The sequence below is a fragment of the Bos grunniens genome, chromosome 3, assembly GCF_055505025.1.
Source record: "Bos grunniens cultivar Pamir isolate PY7600 chromosome 3, Bosgru_T2T1.0, whole genome shotgun sequence".
In the NCBI taxonomy this organism is placed as follows: Eukaryota; Metazoa; Chordata; class Mammalia; order Artiodactyla; family Bovidae; genus Bos; species Bos grunniens.
The window spans coordinates 37,705,953-37,725,866 of NC_141167.1; the positions used below are offsets into that span (position 1 = coordinate 37,705,953).

Below are 19,914 nucleotides of genomic sequence, written 5' to 3' on the forward strand. Positions count from 1 at the left end.
CCTAGTAAATACTCCGCTTTACCATGTGCCAGGTCTTCATAAGTATTATTAACTCAGTCAACATAATAATTTTGTGAGGTCTCTAAATACACAAATAAAGAAATAGGCTCAGAGAAATTAAGAACTTTGTCAAAAATTACACAGCTAATAAATAGTTGAAATGGAATTTAAACCCAGGCACTCTGACTCCAGAGCTGGTACAGTCTATCATCTATTCTTCCCATTAATTAAAATGTTAATATCCCAGAAATAGGAACAGCATGATGGGGGGTGGCCCAGTGGAAAAGAATCTGCCTGCCAATGCAGGAGACAGGAGATGCAGGTTTGATCCCTGGGTTGGGAATGTTGGTGACTGAGCACACATTCAGTGTAAATCACTGCCCCTCCTGAACCCCACTAACACTGTGAGTGTGTGCTGTGAACATGCATGTACACGTGGTCTTGGAACAGCTCTGTCTGTCTAGTGGCGTCAAAGTGGTGTTCACTATGTGTGCGTGTGTGTTCAGTCGCTCAGTCGTGTCCAACTCTTTGTGACCCCATGGACTGTAGCCTGCCAGGCTCTTCTATCCATGGAGTTTTCCAGGCAAGAATACTGGAGTAGGTTGCCATTTCCTACTCCAGACACTGAATGCAGATATAGACTCCTAATAACAAAGTCATCTTTTAACTATGACATTTCGCAGATTCTCCAGCAAATTTGAATTTCACAAGTTTCTCCAGCTGTGAATATGACTTTCCATTCATTTTGCTCCCCAGTTTTTCCCTTCTCAATGTACATTTCCTTCCCATTGAATTTACTTTTAATCTTCTGTAGAAGGGTTTGAACTGTATGGAGTCATGACATAGTTCACATTTGAAATGTATGTGAACTTAAAGCCTCTAGCTTTCCTGAATTTCTTCTTGATATGGATCCTGTGAGTTTTTATTTGTTCCTTAACTCTTATTAAATTACTGCTTTGCTCATCTGTCCAAAAATTAACAGTAAATTAGTTCACTGTTTTATCAGATTCTTATTGTCCCCACACTAAGCATTTCTTTTTACAATGGTGAAAATGTAGTTTAATCTAACTTAAGTCAGCTTTGGTAAGTTACTCATTTATAAAGTTTATCCAGTCAAGAGATACTTACTGAGTAGGTATTTTAGGTGGGCGGACACTGTCTTAGGTGTCGGCAACACAGCAGGGAACAAGATTTCTACTCTTACTGGCTTATATTCTAGATAGGCAAAAAGCTTATAAACAATAAAATAGTTTAAATATTATAAGTACTATCAGATCAAATCAGATCAGATCAGTCGCTCAGTCATGTCAGACTCTTTGCGACCCCATGATTCGCAGCACGCCAGGCCTCCCTGTCCATCACCAACTCCCGGAGTTCACTCAGACTCACGTCCATCGAGTCAGTGATGCCATCCAGCCATCTCATCCTCTGTCGTCCCCTTCTCCTCTTGCCCCCAATCCCTCCCAGCATCAGAGTCTTTTCCAATGAGTCAACTCTTCACATGAGGTGGCCAAAGTACTGACGTTTCAGCTTTAGCATCATTCCTTCCAAAGAAATCCCAGGGCTGATCTCCTTCAGAATGGACTGGTTGGATCTCCTTGCAGTCCAAGGGACTCTCAAGAGTCTTCTCCAACAGCACAGTTCAAAAGCCTCAATTCTTCGGCACTCAGCCTTCTTCACAGTCCAACTCTCACATCCATACATGACCACAGGAAAAACCATAGCCTTGACTAGATGAACCTTTGTTGGCAAAGTAATGTCTCTGCTTTTTAATATGCTATCTAGGTTGATCATAACTTTCCTTCCAAGGAGTAAGCGTCTTTTAATTTCATGGCTGCAGTCACCATCTGCAGTGATTTTAGAGCCCAGAAAAATAAAGTCTGACACTGTTTCCACTGTTTCCCCATCTATTTGCCATGAAGTGATGGGACTGGATGCCATGATCTTCGTTTTCTGAATGTTGAGCTTTAAGCCAACTTTTTCACTCTCCACTTTTACTTTCATTAAGAGGCTTTTGAGTTCCTCTTCACTTTCTGCCACAAGGGTGGTGTCATCTGCACATCTGAGGTTATTGATATTTCTCCCGGCAATCTTGATTCCAGCTTGTACTATAAACACCAAATAAACAAGGTAGTTTGAAAATAAATCCCTTGGAGGAAGCAAAATTAAGTGAAATGGAATGTCCAAGCAAGGTAAGACCTAAATGGCAAAAAGGACCAAAGAGCTGGCTTTTTAGTCATCATATTGATCAGTTTTTTTTCCAAAACTGTGATTCTCAATAACACATTTAACAACGAAATATAGACGTGCACGTACACACATGCAAACACACTAATATGCATATATAATTAAAACAAGGGTTTCATGAAATATTGGTTACCTTTGTAACATATGAAGAACTTTTTTCTGTACTACTTTTTTTTGGCCCTGCTGCATGGTTTGCACAACCTTAGTTCCCTGACCGGGGATTGAAACTGGCCCACAGCAGTGGAAGGGCTGAATTTTAACCACTGGACCACCAGGGAATTTCCTGTATATGGTTCTATTTCGGTTTTTAAAATGCATTTGCATCTCAGTTTATTTCTTGATTGACTATGGGTCACAACCTGGAGAATGAAAAGCACACATCTGGATCTGTGGTTTTCAAATGTTGGCTTGCATCAGAAGCACCTGTTGGAAGTTGTTCAAACATTAATTCCCTACCCCCAGTTTCTAATTCTTCGCACCTGGGAGCACCCAATAATTTACATTTCTAGGTAATGTTAATACTTCTGACTCAGGGTCCGCATTCTGAAAACTGCTGATCTGGACGGTATTAAACTCATGGGAACTGGAGACAGCAGCAAGAAGGGACTCCAGCACTTGCCCAGCATAAGAGCATCCAAGCATAAGAGTACTCTCAGATTATAAAATTAGTTTAAGAGAATGTGTTTCAAGAAGGGTTATGTCACGGAACCTCCGTGGTCAACTGTGAAAGGATTCTGAGAGGCTGAGGAGGTTGGAGACAGAGTAATAACCCTTGAATTTAGCAACATAGTATTGCTGGGGATGTTTAGTAAAATAAACAAAGTAATTATTGTTCAGGTTGTTGTGAGAATTCAGTGTTTCAACCAATACAAGCATACCTCCTTTTATTGTGTTTTGCTGGATAATTTTGAAGCTTTGTGGCAACCTGCATCATCAGATGATGTTTAGCATTTTTTTAAAGCAATTATGTGTTTTTAAATTATGGTATGTGCATTGTTTTTTAGACATAATGTTATCATATACTTAGTAGATTATAGTATAAACATAGCTTTTATCACTTCATGGCAAATAGAAGGGGAAAATGTAGAAGTAGTGGCAGATCAGGGCATCCAGTCCCATCACTTCATGGCAGATGGATAGGGAAACAATGGAAATAGTGACAGACTTTCTTTTCTTGGGCTCCAAAATCACTGCAGATTATGACTGCAGTCATGAAATTAAAAGATGCTTGCTCCTTGGAAGGAAAGTTATGACCAACCTAGATAGCATATAAAAAGCAGAGACATCACTTTGCCAACAAAGGTCTGTGTACTCAAAGATACGGTTTTCCTGTAGTCTTGTACGGATGTGAGAGTTGGACCATAAAGAAGGCTGAGTATCACAGAATTGGTGCTTTCAAATTGTGTGCTGGAGAAGACTCTTGAGAGTCCCTTGGACAGCATGGAGATCAAACCAGTCAGTTGCAAAGAAAATTAACCCTGAATATTCATTGAAGGGATTGATGTTGAAACTTAAGCTCCAATACTTTGGCCACCTGATGTGAAGAGCTGACTCATTGGAAGACCCTGGTGCTGGGAAAGATTGAAGGCAAAAGGAGAAGGGGGTGGCAGAGGATGAAAGTATTAGATAGTATTACTGAGTCAATGGACATGAATTTGAACAAACTCTGGGAGAGAGTGGAGGATAGAGGAGTCTGGCGTGTTATAGTCCACGAGGTCGCAGAGTCCGATATGACTTCATGACTGAACAACAACAAAGCTTTTATATGCACTGCGTAACCAAAATGACTCAAACCGTGACTCACTTTTTTGCAGTAGTCTGGACCTGAACCTCACACCTCCCAAGTATACCTATATAGAGAGTGTGTTACATAACAGGCATTTATATTATAGATCACTCATCTTCTTTAATACATAGTTGAACATATGACATTCTGGTGTCTAATTGCCATAAGATATCGTACAATCATCTTAGCAATAAGAACTTTTTGAATTTTAATTAAGAGTTTTGAAACAGTTCAAAATTAAGAAGTAGGGCTTCCCTTGTGGCTCAGTGGTTAAGAATCCCCATGCCAATTCAGGAAATACAAGTTCAGTTTCTGATCCAGGAAGATCACACATGCCCTGGAGCAATTAAGCCTGTGCACTGCAACCACTGAGCTCGTGTGCTGCAACTGCTAAAGCCCACAAGCCCTAGAGCCTGTGCTCCATAACAAGAGAAGCCACCACAGTGAGAAGACTGCACGCCGCAACCAGAGAGTAGCCCCCATTCTCCACAACTAGAGGAAAGCCTGCAAGCGACAAAGGCCTAACACAGCCAAAAACAACAGATAAATAAAATTATTTTTTTAAATCAAGAGGCAATATCCACATAAATGCTTACCTATTGACAAAACTACCATTATCAAACCTGCATGACTTGTCAAAGGGAGTTATCAGTGGTGCAGAACTTTTTACTTTATGGTATAGTGTTTAATACCGAAATTTAAAGTTATTTAGATTGCCTTGTTAGAGGTTTAATATCATCGAGGGCATGAAATGATAACTCAGTTCACTGTCATGTGATGACTTTCCAGTCTTTATTTCTGGCCTTAACCTTGCTCTGATATCCTGACCCAGATTTTCAGTTGGCTACTGGAAAGATGTCATAACTTTATTGTCTTTCTTTCTGAAAAGTGAAAGTCTCTCAGTCGTGTCCGACTCTTTGCGACCCCATGGACTATACAGTCCGTGAAATTCTCCAGGCCAGAATACTGGAGTAGGTAGATGTTCCATTCTTCAGGGGATCTTTCCAACCCAGGGATTGAACCCAGGTCTCCTGAATTGCAGGCAGATTCATTACCAGCTGAGCCACCAGGAAGGCCCTTCTTTCTGAAAATGAATCAGCAAATATAGATAAATCTTCTTTCTCAGTCTCCTCATACTTGTAGCTTCGTGTTTTTATTGCCACAATTTTAGTGGCTATGTGGTAGTAGCCATAGTTTATTAAGTACCTACTATGTGCCGTAAATTGTCTTCAACTCTTTAAGTGGATTCTCAGAAGAGCCTTTGAAAGGTGATCTCTTCTGCTGATTTCAGCTGCATGTTACATTCTTTGGAAAATCTTGCCCGACTCCTTATTCTAATACTTATTCCTGTATTTTTTTTTTTTTTTTGCCAAATTAATGAAAGAAGGTATGTGACTCGCATAGTCCCATGCAGTGCACTGAAAACCCAGATGTGCTCCTAGTGCTTTGGAGGTACCTTTTCTCCTGAACTGTACCATCCATGTGGTTTCAGAGCATTCTGTCCAGAGCAGCTTGATGTCTCTTTCTCAATATGCCACCCATTATTTTATCTAAAATTTCCAATCCTCAGGGAGAGGCGCCACAGTCTCCACAAAGTCCTGCTTTGTTCACTTTCGATCCCAGAATGTAAATGCTTTTATATCACTTGGGTCATTCTAACCTGGTGGCATTCAGTCTTTCAATTACAGTTTTAAACTGCAGGCAGCAGAAGATTTGGAATGACTTTATGTAACATAAGAGAGTGAAGCAATGAGAATCTTACAATTGACCTGTCTCTTAATGCATATGAAGTCCTAGGAATTCAGAATGTAATTGACTTGTCTGACACCTTGCTTTTAAGTGATATAACAAAGATTTGAATAGAACCTCCTGCTAAAGACCTTTTAAAGCCCCTTCTTTATCCCTTAATTCCAGAATAGCATACTCTTCTGAGGTGTTTTTCCACATTTTTTTCCCCCTCAGTAAGGATTTCGTTTAACTATGACTCTGATACATCATTATAGCATTTTGCTCAGATTCCCTCCCCCCATTACATGTCCTAATGTAATATTGAGTATAAGGAATATATTTGGAATATGAAGTGCAATAAAGTTAGCCTGTGATCCACACCACACAAATAAAAATTAGATTACCAATACCTTGCATTTTGTGTTTTATTTTAGTTCTTATTTTCATGTGAGTTGTTTTTAAGGATTGGATACTAGCTAAGACCCTCTGAAATGTGATTTATTACCAGATCACTCAGAATCAGACTATGTATAAGTTTAGAGGGGATGGCTTTTTAAAAAACAACTTTATTGAGATATAATCCACATTATCATACAATGCATCTACTGAAAATGTCCAATACAGTAGCTTTTAGTTTCATACTAAAATCACTGTTAACTGTTTTAACAGTTATTCACAAATAATAATGCAGTTGTCAATCTCAAAAACTCAACAACTAAAATAATCTTTGATAACTGTACGTCGAGCTATATATATATAGCTTATATATATAAGCTTTATATTACTGTTAAGTTATATAACTTTATATAACTGTAAATATGAAAAAATCTTCTAATCAGTATTATCTACTTAGAAAATATGAGAACTTTCCTAATAGAAATAACAGAAAGACTTTTAAAAATCCACTAATAATATATTTATAAATGCAGGTCATTTCAATGTTCCATAACTTTTGAGTTACTTACTGTTTGGCAGTGTGGTAAAAACTATAAACCCACTCACTCTCAAGAAAAATGTGTACGGATTCACAGAAATAGTCATCCGTACACACACACACACTCACACACACTTCTAAATAGGCATCATTTGGTGTTAGTGAAAATCTTGAAACCAGTATAAAGTGATTTGAGTCTAATTAAGTGTATATGGGGCTTCCCAGGCATTGGTAGTGGTAAAGAATCCTCCTGCCAGTGAAGGAGCCACAGGAAATGCAGTCTGATCCCTGGGTGAGGAAAATCCCTTGGAGAAGGGAGTGGCTACCCACTCCAGTATTCTTGCCTGGAGAATTCCATGGCCAGAGGAACCTGGAGAGCTACAGTCCATGGAGGTCACAAAGAGCTGAACATGACTGAACATGCACACACACACACTAAGTGTATACAGGCTTTTTAAAATACGAAAACTTTATTGGACATTGACTTAGAAATGAAATGCTAAGTGATTTTGGAAAAGAAAACTTGAGAGGATGGGGCCATGCACTTCCCGAGTATCTGAATATATTCTTAACTGATTGCTTTCAAACTCAACCTGGAGCTTTAGAAATGAGTGAGAGAGTTTTTGGCTGTCTGAATAGTTTTTTTCTCAACCCTGGACTACTGAATTTGGACTTTAATTCTTTATTGTGGAGGACTGACCTTTGCATTATAGGATGTTGAACAGTATCCTTGGTCTCTACTGACTAGATGCCAGTAGCTTCTCCCTCCCACTCCAGTTGTGACAACCAAACCAGTCTTTATACATTGCCAAGTGTCCCTGGTCTCAATGGATAGGCTATTCTACTGTTACTTGTTAGTTGGGTGCCAAAGGCACTATGTTGTATGTATGGGATAATCTTGTACAGCAAAGAATTACCCTGCATAGGATACCAGTAGCACTGTTGATTAGAAATATTGTTTAGAACTAGTTATTAAAGCAGTTTAGTATTTGCATTAGAAATGATCTATAATAGACCTAGAGTCTATTCAGAATTTAGAATATAAAATTATTTTTGAAATACTAGAAATAGGATAAATTTACAATGGGTTAGATAATCATTTGGGGAGAAAATATGCAGATATTCACTTCTCACCGAAATTATAAGTGAATTCCAAAAGAATCATGTATGTCTGAAAACTGAAATCATAAAAATATTATAAAAGTCTAAGATTTTAAAAAGATACACTCTTGGTACAGGTTAACATCTTTTGATTTATTATATCAGCACAGTAAAAGATAATGATGAGTTGGCTTACAGAAAAATTAAAAACATAAAATGTATACACATATTTTTGAATACATATATATTCAGCTAAAGGTATGGCAACCCACTCCAGTATTCTTGCCTGGAGAATCCCGTGGACAGAGGAGCCTGGTGGACTGGTGTCCGTGGGGTTGCACAGAGTCAGACGTGACTGAAGCGACTGAGCATGCATGCATACATTGGAGCAGGAAATGGCAACCCACTCCAGTATTCTTGCCTAGAGAATCCTGTGGACAGAGGAGCCTGGTGGGCTGCTGTCCATAGGGTCACACAGAGTTGGACACGACTGAAGCGACCAAGCATGCATGCATGCAAAGGTAAAGGAGAAAAGGAAAGATATACCCATCTGAATTCAGAGTTCCAGACAATAGCAAGGAGAGATAAGAAAGCCTTCCTAACTGATCAGTGCAAAGAAATAGAGGAAAACAATAGAATGGGAAAGACTAGAGATCTCTTCAGAAAAATCAGAGATACCAAGGGAACATTTCATGCAAAGATGGGCACAATAAAGGACAGAAATGCTATGCACTTAACAGAAGCAGAATATATTAAGAAGAGGTGGCAAAAATATACAGACCTATAAAAAAAGATCTTAGACCCAGATAACCACGATGGTGTGATCACTCACCTAGAGCCAGACATCCTGGAATGCGAAGTCAAGTGGGCCTTAGGAAGCATCACTATAACAAAGCTAGTGTAGGTGACTGAATCCAGTTGAGCTATTTAAAATCCTAAAAGATTTTAGGATTTCATGCTGTGAAATTGCTGCACTCAGTATGCCAGCAAATTTGGAAAACTCAGCAGTGGCCACAGGACTGGAAAAGGTCAAATTTCATTCCAATCCCAAAGAAGGGCAATGCCAAAGGATGTTCAGACTACCACACAATTGGACTCATCTCACATGCTAGCAAAGTAATGCTCAAAATTTTCCAGGCCAGGCTTCAACAGTATGTGAAACATGAACTTTCAGATGTTCAAGCTGGATTTAGAAAAGGCAGAGGAACCAGAGATCAAATTGCCAACATCTGTTGGATCATGGAAAAAGCAAGAGAGTTCCAGAAAAACATCTACTTCTGCTTTATTGACTATGCCCAAACCTTTGATTGTGTGTATCATAACAAACTATGGAAAATTCTTCAAGAGATGGAAATAACAGACCATGTTGCCTGCCTCCTGAGAAATCTGTATGCAGGTCAAGAAGCAACAGTTAGAACTGGACATGGAATAACAGACTGGTTCCAAATTTGGAAAGGAGTATGTCAAGGCTGTATATTGTCACCCTGCTTATTTAACTTATATGCAGAGTACATCATGTAAAATGCCAGGCTGGATTAAAGCACAAGCTGGAATTAAGATTACCAGGAGAAATATCAAGAACCTCAGATATGCAGATGATACCACCCTTATGGCAGAAAGCAAAGAACTAAAGAGCCTCTTGATAAAAGTGAAAGAGGAGAGTGAAAAAGCTGGTTTAAAACTCAATATTCAAAAAATGAAGATCATGGCATCTAGTCCTATCACTTCATGGCAAATAGATGGGGAAACAATGGAAACAGTACTGACTTTATTTTGGGGGGCTCCAAAATCACTGCAGATGGTGACTGCCGCCATGAAATTAAAAGACGCTTGCTCCTTGGAAGAAACACTATGACCAACCTAGATGGCATATTAAAAAGCAGAGATATTACTTTGCCAACAAAGGTCCATCTAGTCAAGGCTATGGTTTTTCCAGTAGTCATGTATGGATGTGAGAGTTGGAGTATAAAGAAAGCTGAGCACCAAAGAATTGATGCTTTTGAACTGTGGTGTTGGAGAAGACTCTTGAGAGTCCCTTGGACTGCAAGGAGATCAAACCGGTCAATCCTCAAGGAAATCAGTTCTGAATATTCATTGGAAGGCCTGATGCTGAAACTGAAACTCCAATACTTTGTCCACCTGATGTGAGGAACTGACTCATTGGAAAAGATCCTGATGCTGGGAAAATTGAAGACTGGAGGAGATGGGGATGACAGAGGATGAGATGGCTGGATGTCATCACCGACTTGATGGACATGAGTTTGAGCAAGCTCTGGGAGTTTTTGATGGACAGGGTGGCCTGGTGTGCTGCAGTCCATGGGGTTGCAGAGTCAGACATGATTGAGCAAATGAACTGAGGAACTGACATATTCAGAGGAAAAAGACATGTACAACAATGGAAAAATATGCATATATCAGAGATCATGTAATAGATTTGAACAACAAATACAAAAATTCTGTTCAGCATCATCAAAAGTGAGAGATATGTAAATTAATAAAAATCAGATTTTTTTGACCATCAGATTACTTTATATTTTAAAAATTAGTGTTGCTCATTGTTGGAGAGATTGTGGAAAAAGAGAGTTCTGTATACTGTTGATGGGATTCTGAATTCATGTACCTCTTTCTAGAGACATTTGGCAGCACATGTAAATTATTTAAATGTGCATATTGTTTGACTATCTAAATTTCCAGTGATATATCCTAAGGAATTTGTTGCCCTTATACATGTATGTGTAAATGTATGTGTGTATGTGTATACATACAAAGAGGTTTACTGCTGTATTTTTCACTAGTAGCAATTAGATCAATGTATAGTTTATGAAATTAATACACCTTATATTCTTTAGTCAGTTAATCTCTAAGCATTTCTAGCCATTTGACCTGGAACAAGTTGCATATCTTTCCCTTAGTTTTCTTATCGTATTATAGGGATGATAATAGTACTCCTTTCACTGGAAGCTTGTGAGAGACTAGAAGAAATGATGTATGTCATGTGTTCATATAGGAAGTGACACATAGTGAGCACACTAGAATGTTGGCTGCTACTCTATTATTATCAGTAATAATTCAACATTCTCCAGTGTTTGCAAATATTGCCATTACAGAATGAAATTCTGGCATCAGTTCAGTTCAGTCACTCAGTCGTGTCCAACTCTTTGCAACCCCAGGAACTGCAGCACACCAGGCCTCCCTGTCCATCACCAACTCCCGGAGTCCACCCAAACCCATGTCCATTGAGTCGGTGATGCCATCCAACCATCTCATCCTCTGTCGTCCCCTTCTCCTGCCCTCAATCTTTCCCAGCATCAGTATCTTTTCAAATGAGTCAGCTCTTTGCATGAGGTGGCCAAAGGATTGGAGTTTCAGCTTCAACATCAGTCCTTCCAATGAACACCCAGGACTAATCTCCTTTAGGATGGACTGGTTGGATCTCCTTGCAGTCCAAGGGGCTCTCAAGAGTCTTCTCCAACACCACAGTTCAAAAGCATCAATTCTTCGAATTTTTATCCAAAAGTTATTATTATTTAATTTTTAAAAATTTTAGAAGTCAATTTTTTGAAATTTAACTTTATCATGTAGGAACAGTACTTTATTAGCACTGTCTCCTACCCAAAGTTCCTTGATCAACTGAATACTGTGATACTGTTTTACTTCTACTATCAGGGGGGATGACTAGAAGAGAAAGATACTTTGGTTACTTCATTTTTTTGTGGTGTATTTTCCCAATCTTATTCCTTATTTTTCCCTGAACCAGAGGTGGAATTATCACAGAAAGATTTGTTTATGATTTTATAGTTTTTCATCCCCATGGAATTTCAGTGTTGTGGGCTAGATACTTTACTTTCATTTCATCCTTCCCAGTGTAGAAAGAATACACAGGAAATCTTTTTGAGAAAAATTCATGGTCCAAGACGAATGAACGTAACAAAATGGAAAAGAGACTCACAACTATAGAGACATAACTATTGGTTGCAGTGGGAAGAGGGAAGTGGGGAGAGGAAATATAAGGGTAGGCAATTAAGAGGTACAAACTATGAGGTATAAAATAAATATGTTGTTTCAAGGATATATTGCGCAGCACAGGGAATATAGCTAGTATTTCATATTAACTTTATTTTTTTAATATAAATTTATTTATTTTAATTGGAGGCTAATTGCTTTACAATATTGTAGTGGTTTTGCCATACATCAACATGACTCTGCCATGGGTAACACACCATCCTGAACCCTCTTCCACCTCCCTTCCCGTACCATCCCTCTGGGTCATCCCAGTGCACCAGACCCAAGCATCCTGTATCCTGCATCGAACCTAGACTGGCGATTCGTTTCACAAATGATAACATGCATGTTTCAATGCCATTCTCCCAAATCATCCCACCCTCTCCCTCTCCCATAGAGTCCAAAAGACTATTTTATACATCTGTGTCTCTTCTGCTGTCTCGCATACAGGGTTATCATTACCGTCTTTCTAAATTCCATATATATGTGTTAGTATACTGTATTGGTGTTTTTCTTTCTGGCTTACTTCACTCTGTATAATAATCTCCAGTTTCATCCACCTCATTAGAACTGATTCAAATGTATTCTTTTTAATGGCTGAGTAATACTCCATTGTGTATATGTACCACAACTTTCACAACACAATATACAAGCAACTCCTGCAGCTCAGTTCCAGAAAAATAAACAACCCAATCAAAAAATGGGCCAAAGAACTAAACAGACATTTCTCCAAAGAAGACATACAGATGGCTAACAAACACATGAAAAGATGCTCAACATCACTCATCAGAGAAATGCAAATCAAGACCACAATGAGGTACCATTTCACACCAGTCAGAATGACTGTGATCCAAAAGTCTATAAGCAGTAAATGCTGGAAAGGGTGTGGAGAAAAGGGAACCCTCTTACACTGTTGGTGGGAATGCAAACCAGTACAGCCACTATGGAGAACAGTGTGGAGATTCCTTAAAAAACTGGAAATAGAACTGCCTTATGATCCAGCAATCCCACTGTTGGGCATACACACCGAGGAAACCAGAATTGAAAAAGACACGTGTACCCCAATGTTCATCGCAACACTGTTTATAATAGCCAGGACATGGAAGCAACCTAGATGTCCATCAGCAGACGAATGGATAAGAAAGCTGTGGTACATATACACAATGGAGTATTCCTCATGTTAACTTTAAATGGAGGATATTCTATAAAAATACTGAATTACTGCATTGTACATGTGAAACTACTCTAATGTTGTAAATCAACTATTCTGAAATAAAGTTTTTAAAATTCATGGCCCAAGTAGAATTCAAAAGCTAAAAATATGGCTTTTAAAGATTACTTTCCTTAATATGCATGCTAGTTTGCTGAACAGTCCTACAAAGTTTATGACATGATTTAATCTCTATTTTTGTGCTTTGTAGTAGTTTTTAAATGTTAAAAAAAAATCAATGAAATCAACATATATTGATTCACAAAGGTTATAATGTTCTTTGTAGCGTTCTCAATATTCATATAACTGGCAATATATTGATGTACTTAACCTTTAAAAACTTTAATAATTTTAATGTAAAAATCAGCTTTTATTCTTATCTCTAATTACTAGTAGTATTTTACTCTTGTAAGCATTTATACTTCAGTAAGCTGATGAAATTTCAGTGTATCAAGGACAGAAAGAAAAATTTCATTCCATGTTGTATCAAGGTTGCTAACTTAGATAATAACATGAATAGAAATGTCAGCTTTGTTTGAATCACTGCCACTAATACATGGTTTAGTTGTTTATTGTTAGTCCATGTTGCTTGAGTGTCATTGAATCTTGCCCTGGTTCAGAGGTGCCTGAATGATATCCAGGTGGTCTTTGGCCTCCTAGAAGCAAAGCCAAATCACAGGTTTCAGTCAGATTCTAAGGTCCAAGCTGAACTTTATAGAATCTCAAGTATTTTTTTCATTGAAAAAAGTTCAGAAGCATGAAGGGCAAACTGTTTTGAGAGGGGAGTTTTGAGAAGAAGCTTCTACTATTCACTTTGTTTGATCCACTTGAACTTTGGATAACTAGATATGTTTATTTGGAAGAAAAGCATTTCATCTTTACAGCTCAATAATAAGCAAACAAGCAACCCAATTTTAAAAAATAGGCAAAACTTAAATGGCATTTCACCAAAGAAGATATAAAAATGGCTAATAAGCACTCAAAAAGGTGCTCAACGTCATTAATTTATTGGGGAAATGCAGATTAAACCACTGCACATCCACTAGAGTGATTTTAGCTAAAAAAATAAACATACATCTAGAACCCTCGTACACTTCTGGTGGAAATGTAAATTAATATGGCCACTTTGGAAAATGGTTTGTTACTTTCTTAAAACGTTTACCATAGAACCCAGCAATTCTACTTCTAGGCATATACCTTTAAAAGAAGTGAAAACATATGTCCTCACAAAGACTCCTGCATGAAAGTTCATAGCAGCATTATTCATAGTAGCCAAAAGCTGCAAGTGGCCAAATGTCTGTCAACTGGTGAATGGATAAACAAAATGTTATGTATCCATATAGTAGAATAATACTCTTCAGTAATAAAAAGGGGCAAAATACTGATTACATGCTCATTATCCCAAGTAAAGGAAGCCTGATGCAGAAGACTATATACTATAGTACATATGTTTATATAAAGTATATACATTTATTTGTAGTACATACATTTAAATAAAGTAAAGTGTTTGTGAGAAACAAATTTTTAGAGATAGAAAGGAAGTTAGTGGTTGCCTAAATTTGAGTAGGAATTGAAGGAATTTTTTGGTTGAAATGTTCTTAACCTGGATTGTGGTGATGGTTGCCCAGCTCTTTAAGTTTACTGTAAATCACTGAATTGTGTGTGTGAGTGAATTTTATGGTGTAAAAATTATGCTAAATAGAGCTTTTAAAATTATTTTTAAAATTAAAAATCGTTTAAACAAGTTAAACATCATCTTATACTACAGAACTACACCTGTAGAGGATAGTTAAAACTTATTATTAAAACATCTCTGTTAAAGGAGGAAAGCAATCAGATAGCAAATTACTTTAAAGAAGGGAATTAAAAAAAAAAAGAAGGGAATTAAAGTATCTGAATCAGTGGGTTCCTCGGCGGTGATGGGATTTAAGAAGCATCAAGTTCAACTGGTCTGACTAATTTTAGTCTAAGACTCAGACCAATTGATTTACCCCAAGTCACAGAATTAGTTATTGTTGAGATCAGTACTGGAATCTAGGTCTCGTTTCAGGACCACATTTTGCCTTTCCCTTCAGCGACTTCCTGTGTTTACCATGCTAATTTTTAACATGAAGGGAGATCCCCTGGAGAAAGGAATGGCTACCCACTCCAATATTTGTGCCTTGGAGAATTTCATGGACAGAGGAGCCTGGCGAGCTACAGTTCATGGGGTTGCAAAGTTAGACATGACTGAGCGACTAGTACACACACACACACACACACACACACACACACTCACACTCATGATTAATGAAGATTTGTTGAGCAACTAGTCATTATTTTGTTTTTAAAATTTTTTTTTTTTTTTTTGTGGACTCTGCAGTTGATCTCTACCTTGCCAATAGATGTCACTACAATCAACAGCAATTATTACCAAGGACTTAAAGAATCTTAAGAATATTCACCTTATATAAGCAAACAGCATTCATTAATGGCTTCTAGTGGTAACTCCATGTTCATTTTACTAAATATATGAATTTTTTTCTCCAGTTTTGTTTTTTGTTTCTAACACTGCAAAGTAGGAGGGAAAATACTAAGATAGAAAAACTAAAATTTTAAATTTCAGTTTTCTATGAATTCTTTTTCTCATTTCCTAATTATCCTTTTCTGGAGCCTTTTCTTCATCATTAAGTAAATTCTTAAGTAGAATTCTTATTCTAGCCCTGTAACTGGAGACTGGTAAACTTTGCTTTCTATATTAGTCAATTTTTATTCTAAGAACTTCCAAAGCTTGAGTCCTTGAACTAATTTGGATACATTTATTGGAACTATAAGCAAAGAAATGTATGAAGATCTCTTGAGAAGCATTTAAACTATGTTCAGGTGTTCTTGACTTTATATTATTCATCCATTTGATCAGTGATCACAGAGATGACTTCTTATTCTACACTTTATAAAGAATAGTCAGCAGATACTCTAGTGATGGCTAGGTAATTCTGAAGCAATTGCAGTTGCTTATATGATTATATTAATAAGGTCTACTGGGGTTGGGGTGGGATAGGCAATGCAATGTAGCATTTTAAATGAAATTGGAGAAAACTCAACTATTTCTCTAGTGATTACTCTGATGCTTCTAGGGTTTGTTTTTTTTTTTCCTGTAATTCCCCCCCACCCCCCGCCTCAAGAAGCTAACTTGAAGACTTGACTGCTTAAATAGAATCTTTACTGCGTGTTTAGATTGTTACTGAGACACAAATGAATCTCACTAGGGGGTATGGGTGTTCAATGTGGTTCACCAGTTTCTTTGTTATAAAAATGATTCAGTGCTGTGAGCAGTAGGAGACAGCAAGTTGATGAGTATTCCCTTCACTTCGGACAGGCTAAAATCGACTGCTGTTTCTTTTAATCTGCACTAGAAAGATGCACCTAATGTGATGAACTATTTCTCAGCAGGAAAACTGGGTCATTAAAATGATATTCATTGAAGCTGGCCACAAAATAAATGGTTGTGTTTATATTGCCTCCTGTTCTGGAATAGAGCTATCATCCTGATGCGAGCAGGGTAACTGAGTGCCACAGCCGGCAGCGTGAAGCATCCGAGGGTCAGATGTTGGAAACCCGGGATTTTGCTTCTCCCGGCAGACTTTCCCAGCCAGCTCACCTACTTGACAGATGTGACTGTTAGCTGGAGGGGTAGCTGGAAATTAGCTTAATTGATTGCTTCTCTTGATAGAAATAGATTGACAACTTGTCTTGAAGGAGAATAAAATCTGAGGGCGGGTGTGGGGGGGAATAGGCCCAAGGTCGACAGAAGAGGACAGAGTCTGTGGTGAGGATTTGAGCTGCTTCCAGCATTGAATGTTTATCAGGAATGCAGATACCCTGAAGGGAGCACTGGTACAGCAATGGTCCAAGGGGGTTTCCCAGGTAAGAGATCTGTACCTCTGTGATCTGGGGTTCTTTTAGAATGCAATGTTAAGCTGTTTTAGTGATGGTGCAGAATGTGGTTTGAAAGGTTTTGAACAATAGTAAGCTAAGGCATTTATCTTAAGTCAGAGAGTGAGGGGACATGTGCGTGTGCAAGGCAATTGTATATTAGAAACAAAGCGTTAAAAATTTCCTTTCATGTGTGCTGTAGCTGGAATCGTCCCTGTAACGTTTTTGAAAAGTGGAGCAGTTTATCAGACTGTCAGGAATATACTAGTAGTTTCAGGGCCAAAATTCTTAGCACTGTGTTCATGCAGTATTCTCTTAGAATCATAGCTGGGAAGTAGATCTTGTGGACATTTATTCTTGTTGTTATTTGTGACTTCAACATAACCAAATGGGATGTTTTACATTAGAACAAGGTTGTTCTGATTAATTTTTAAAAAACTGATCATTCAGCATTTTGTTGTAGATAAAAGCAGAAATCATTAAGGAATCACAGTGCTAAACAAAAGGCTGCTTTGTCTCCACAGTAAGATAGCACCTTAAATAAGTATTACTTGCTAATTGTGATTGAGGTCCCATTCATGTAAACCTACAAATTGAAATTCATTAGGGGTGGGGGCTCAGCCCTTGGAAGTATTATCAGGAACTTCCTTGCTAGCATGCAGTTCTCAGAGCCATTGCTCGATTGGTAATATAATTTCATGCAGTAAATGCTCTCTTTAGTGTATGCTTTTGTCCTGACTTTTGAAAATTAATTTATTAACATCAGAGCTTCTTTTTTTTTAATCCAAATAAGATATGGAATACTTAGACATAATAGGGATCCTCTTGTCTAAGCATTTATTGCCTAAGGGAGGCAATTGTAAACTCAAAGAGTTAGACATCACTTTATAGCCTTTTTCTTTTCAGCAGTGTACACGCAAATTAGGTTATTTCTACTGCAACAGCAGGATATATGCTGCATTCCTGATTTAAGCTAGCAAACCTTATTCCTGGCTACGCTGTCAGAATAATTGAGCCAGAACTTTTCTTTTGTCTAAAATATAATTTCTAAAGATCTTACTGTTGAAATCCTAAGCTTTCTAGATTCCAGTTTTGTGATTTTGATTTAGAAGAAAGGTTATAGCTCCTAAATGGATATGTCATAGATTCCATATAGTGACAATTGTCCATATTGTGTCTTTCCATTCTATAGTTGGAATTGCTTTCAAGTGTCTAAATGTCATCTTTTTAAATACTATTTCTCAAACTTTTATTGACAAAGTAGCTGTAGGAATGATCCTGAATATCTGTGGACCCTCTCCGCTTTTTCATCAGAGTCCCTAGAGTAGTTTGTTCATTTTCTTTTTCAGGTGTTTCTTTTATTTATATATTTATTATATATTGGATTAAAGTTGATTTACAATGTTATGTTAGTTTCAGTTATACATGTACATGTATCTGTTCTTTTTCAGTTTTTTTTCCCATTTAGGTTATTGCAGAATATTGAATAGAGTTCCTTATGCTATACAGTAGATCCTCGTTGATTGTCTATTTTATATATAGTAGTATGTATATGTTAATCCCAAATTGAAAAATACATGAGTGCTTTCATTTCTTCAGTGTAACCAGCGACCCCTGATAATTTCCTTAATTACTATCTTATCATCATGAAGTTGCCACTGTCGAGGCTTCATAAACCCTGATAGAACCCTCAGGAATCCCCACAGTTGGTTTTCTAGAAATCAAATGGAGTATAAGTAGTAAATAGGAATTTCTGTATCTTTTGCATTTTATTCAAAAAATGTATGAAGTTGATTTTTAAAGAATTATTAGCTATAAATGTCTCATAAATAGATATATATTTGTGTTTTATGTGTTACTTTCCAGTGTTCCTGCTCAGGATTACCTGTTTATGATTTCCATAATGAATATATTCAGCATTTATTAAAGGTTCCTCTTTCTGTATATACTTTAACCCCAAAGTACTTTAATACTTTGTGATAGTCTTTATATTACTTTTACTGTTCAGCATTCAGTTAATTTTAAAAACGTCTTTCTATTTCATGTCTCGTTTTGATATGTTTTACAAAAAGTTATACATAGGATGGTAAATAAAAGATGAGGTCTCAGTCTGTAAAGAATTTACTTTTCTTTTGTACTTACTTGAAAACATGTCATTTTGAATGTGTTTATGCTGCTTTGATATCAGCAGTTTCATGTTGCTTTAAAATATTTGAAGTTTGCATATTTGAATTTAGGTTAAGCACTCATCTTTTTAATTGATCCAATGTTGAACAAAGAAAGAGTATGATAATTTGAATTAGAGAGGGAGTATGTCAAAAATTAAGTAGTATTTAAAGTTATTTTCTTGAGAGACTGCCTCTATTTCGTTGAATATAATGGGGATGGAGAGTAAGAAATATTACTGTAAGGTTTTTATTCTCTTTAGATATGTCTCTTCTGCTATGTTTCTTTAAATATCATATTTATCTCTTTTCCTTTACATTTATAATATGTCAAGACTCTTAAGATACGTAGTGTAAAGCAATCATTTTATATATTCTGAACATATCCCAAGTGGATTGGTCTTATCCCCATTTTATAGATAGTAAAACTCTTTTTGTAGAAAGCTTGGGGTAGTTTATGCATGGGTTGTTAGAAGTATGACATAACCTCAGTTACTATGATTATATAATATTAAACATTAAACATTTTAGAGCCCAATTCAGTCCTAAGCCTGTGGGGAGGAGCATACTAATGTGATCTCTGCCCTCAAGAAGTTTATGATCTTCCTAAAAGGAGAAAATGTGGATAGGTGCTGAAGCAGATGGATTGGAAGGCCCCCTGGAAGAGACAAGCTTGAGAAGTTGGTAGGATTGGCAGGAACATGGCAGTTCCAGACTTGGGAGTCCGCTAAAACGTGATGAGATGTCCCAAGCCAGGCGTGTAGGAGAGAGAGGGCAAAGATCCTGTTGTTGTTCAGTCACTCAGTTGTGTCCAACTCTTTGTGAC

General features: G+C 37.3%; 1 protein-coding gene across 13 annotated transcripts in view; it reads left to right on the forward strand.

The window, feature by feature from the left end:
• PATJ (PATJ crumbs cell polarity complex component) overlaps positions 1-19,914 on the forward strand; it is a 389,086-nt gene that overhangs the window by 164,348 nt on the left and 204,824 nt on the right. Inside the window, exon 28 of one of the 13 annotated variants that reach the window (XM_086394298.1) lies at positions 15,371-15,536. The exons of the other annotated variants lie outside the window; for them this stretch is intronic. Within the exon in view, the coding sequence (XP_086250424.1) occupies positions 15,371-15,432 (62 nt within the window). The 3' untranslated portion in view covers positions 15,433-15,536. Of the gene's footprint in view, positions 1-15,370; positions 15,537-19,914 lie in introns of those variants that run through there. 13 annotated transcript variants of the gene reach the window in all.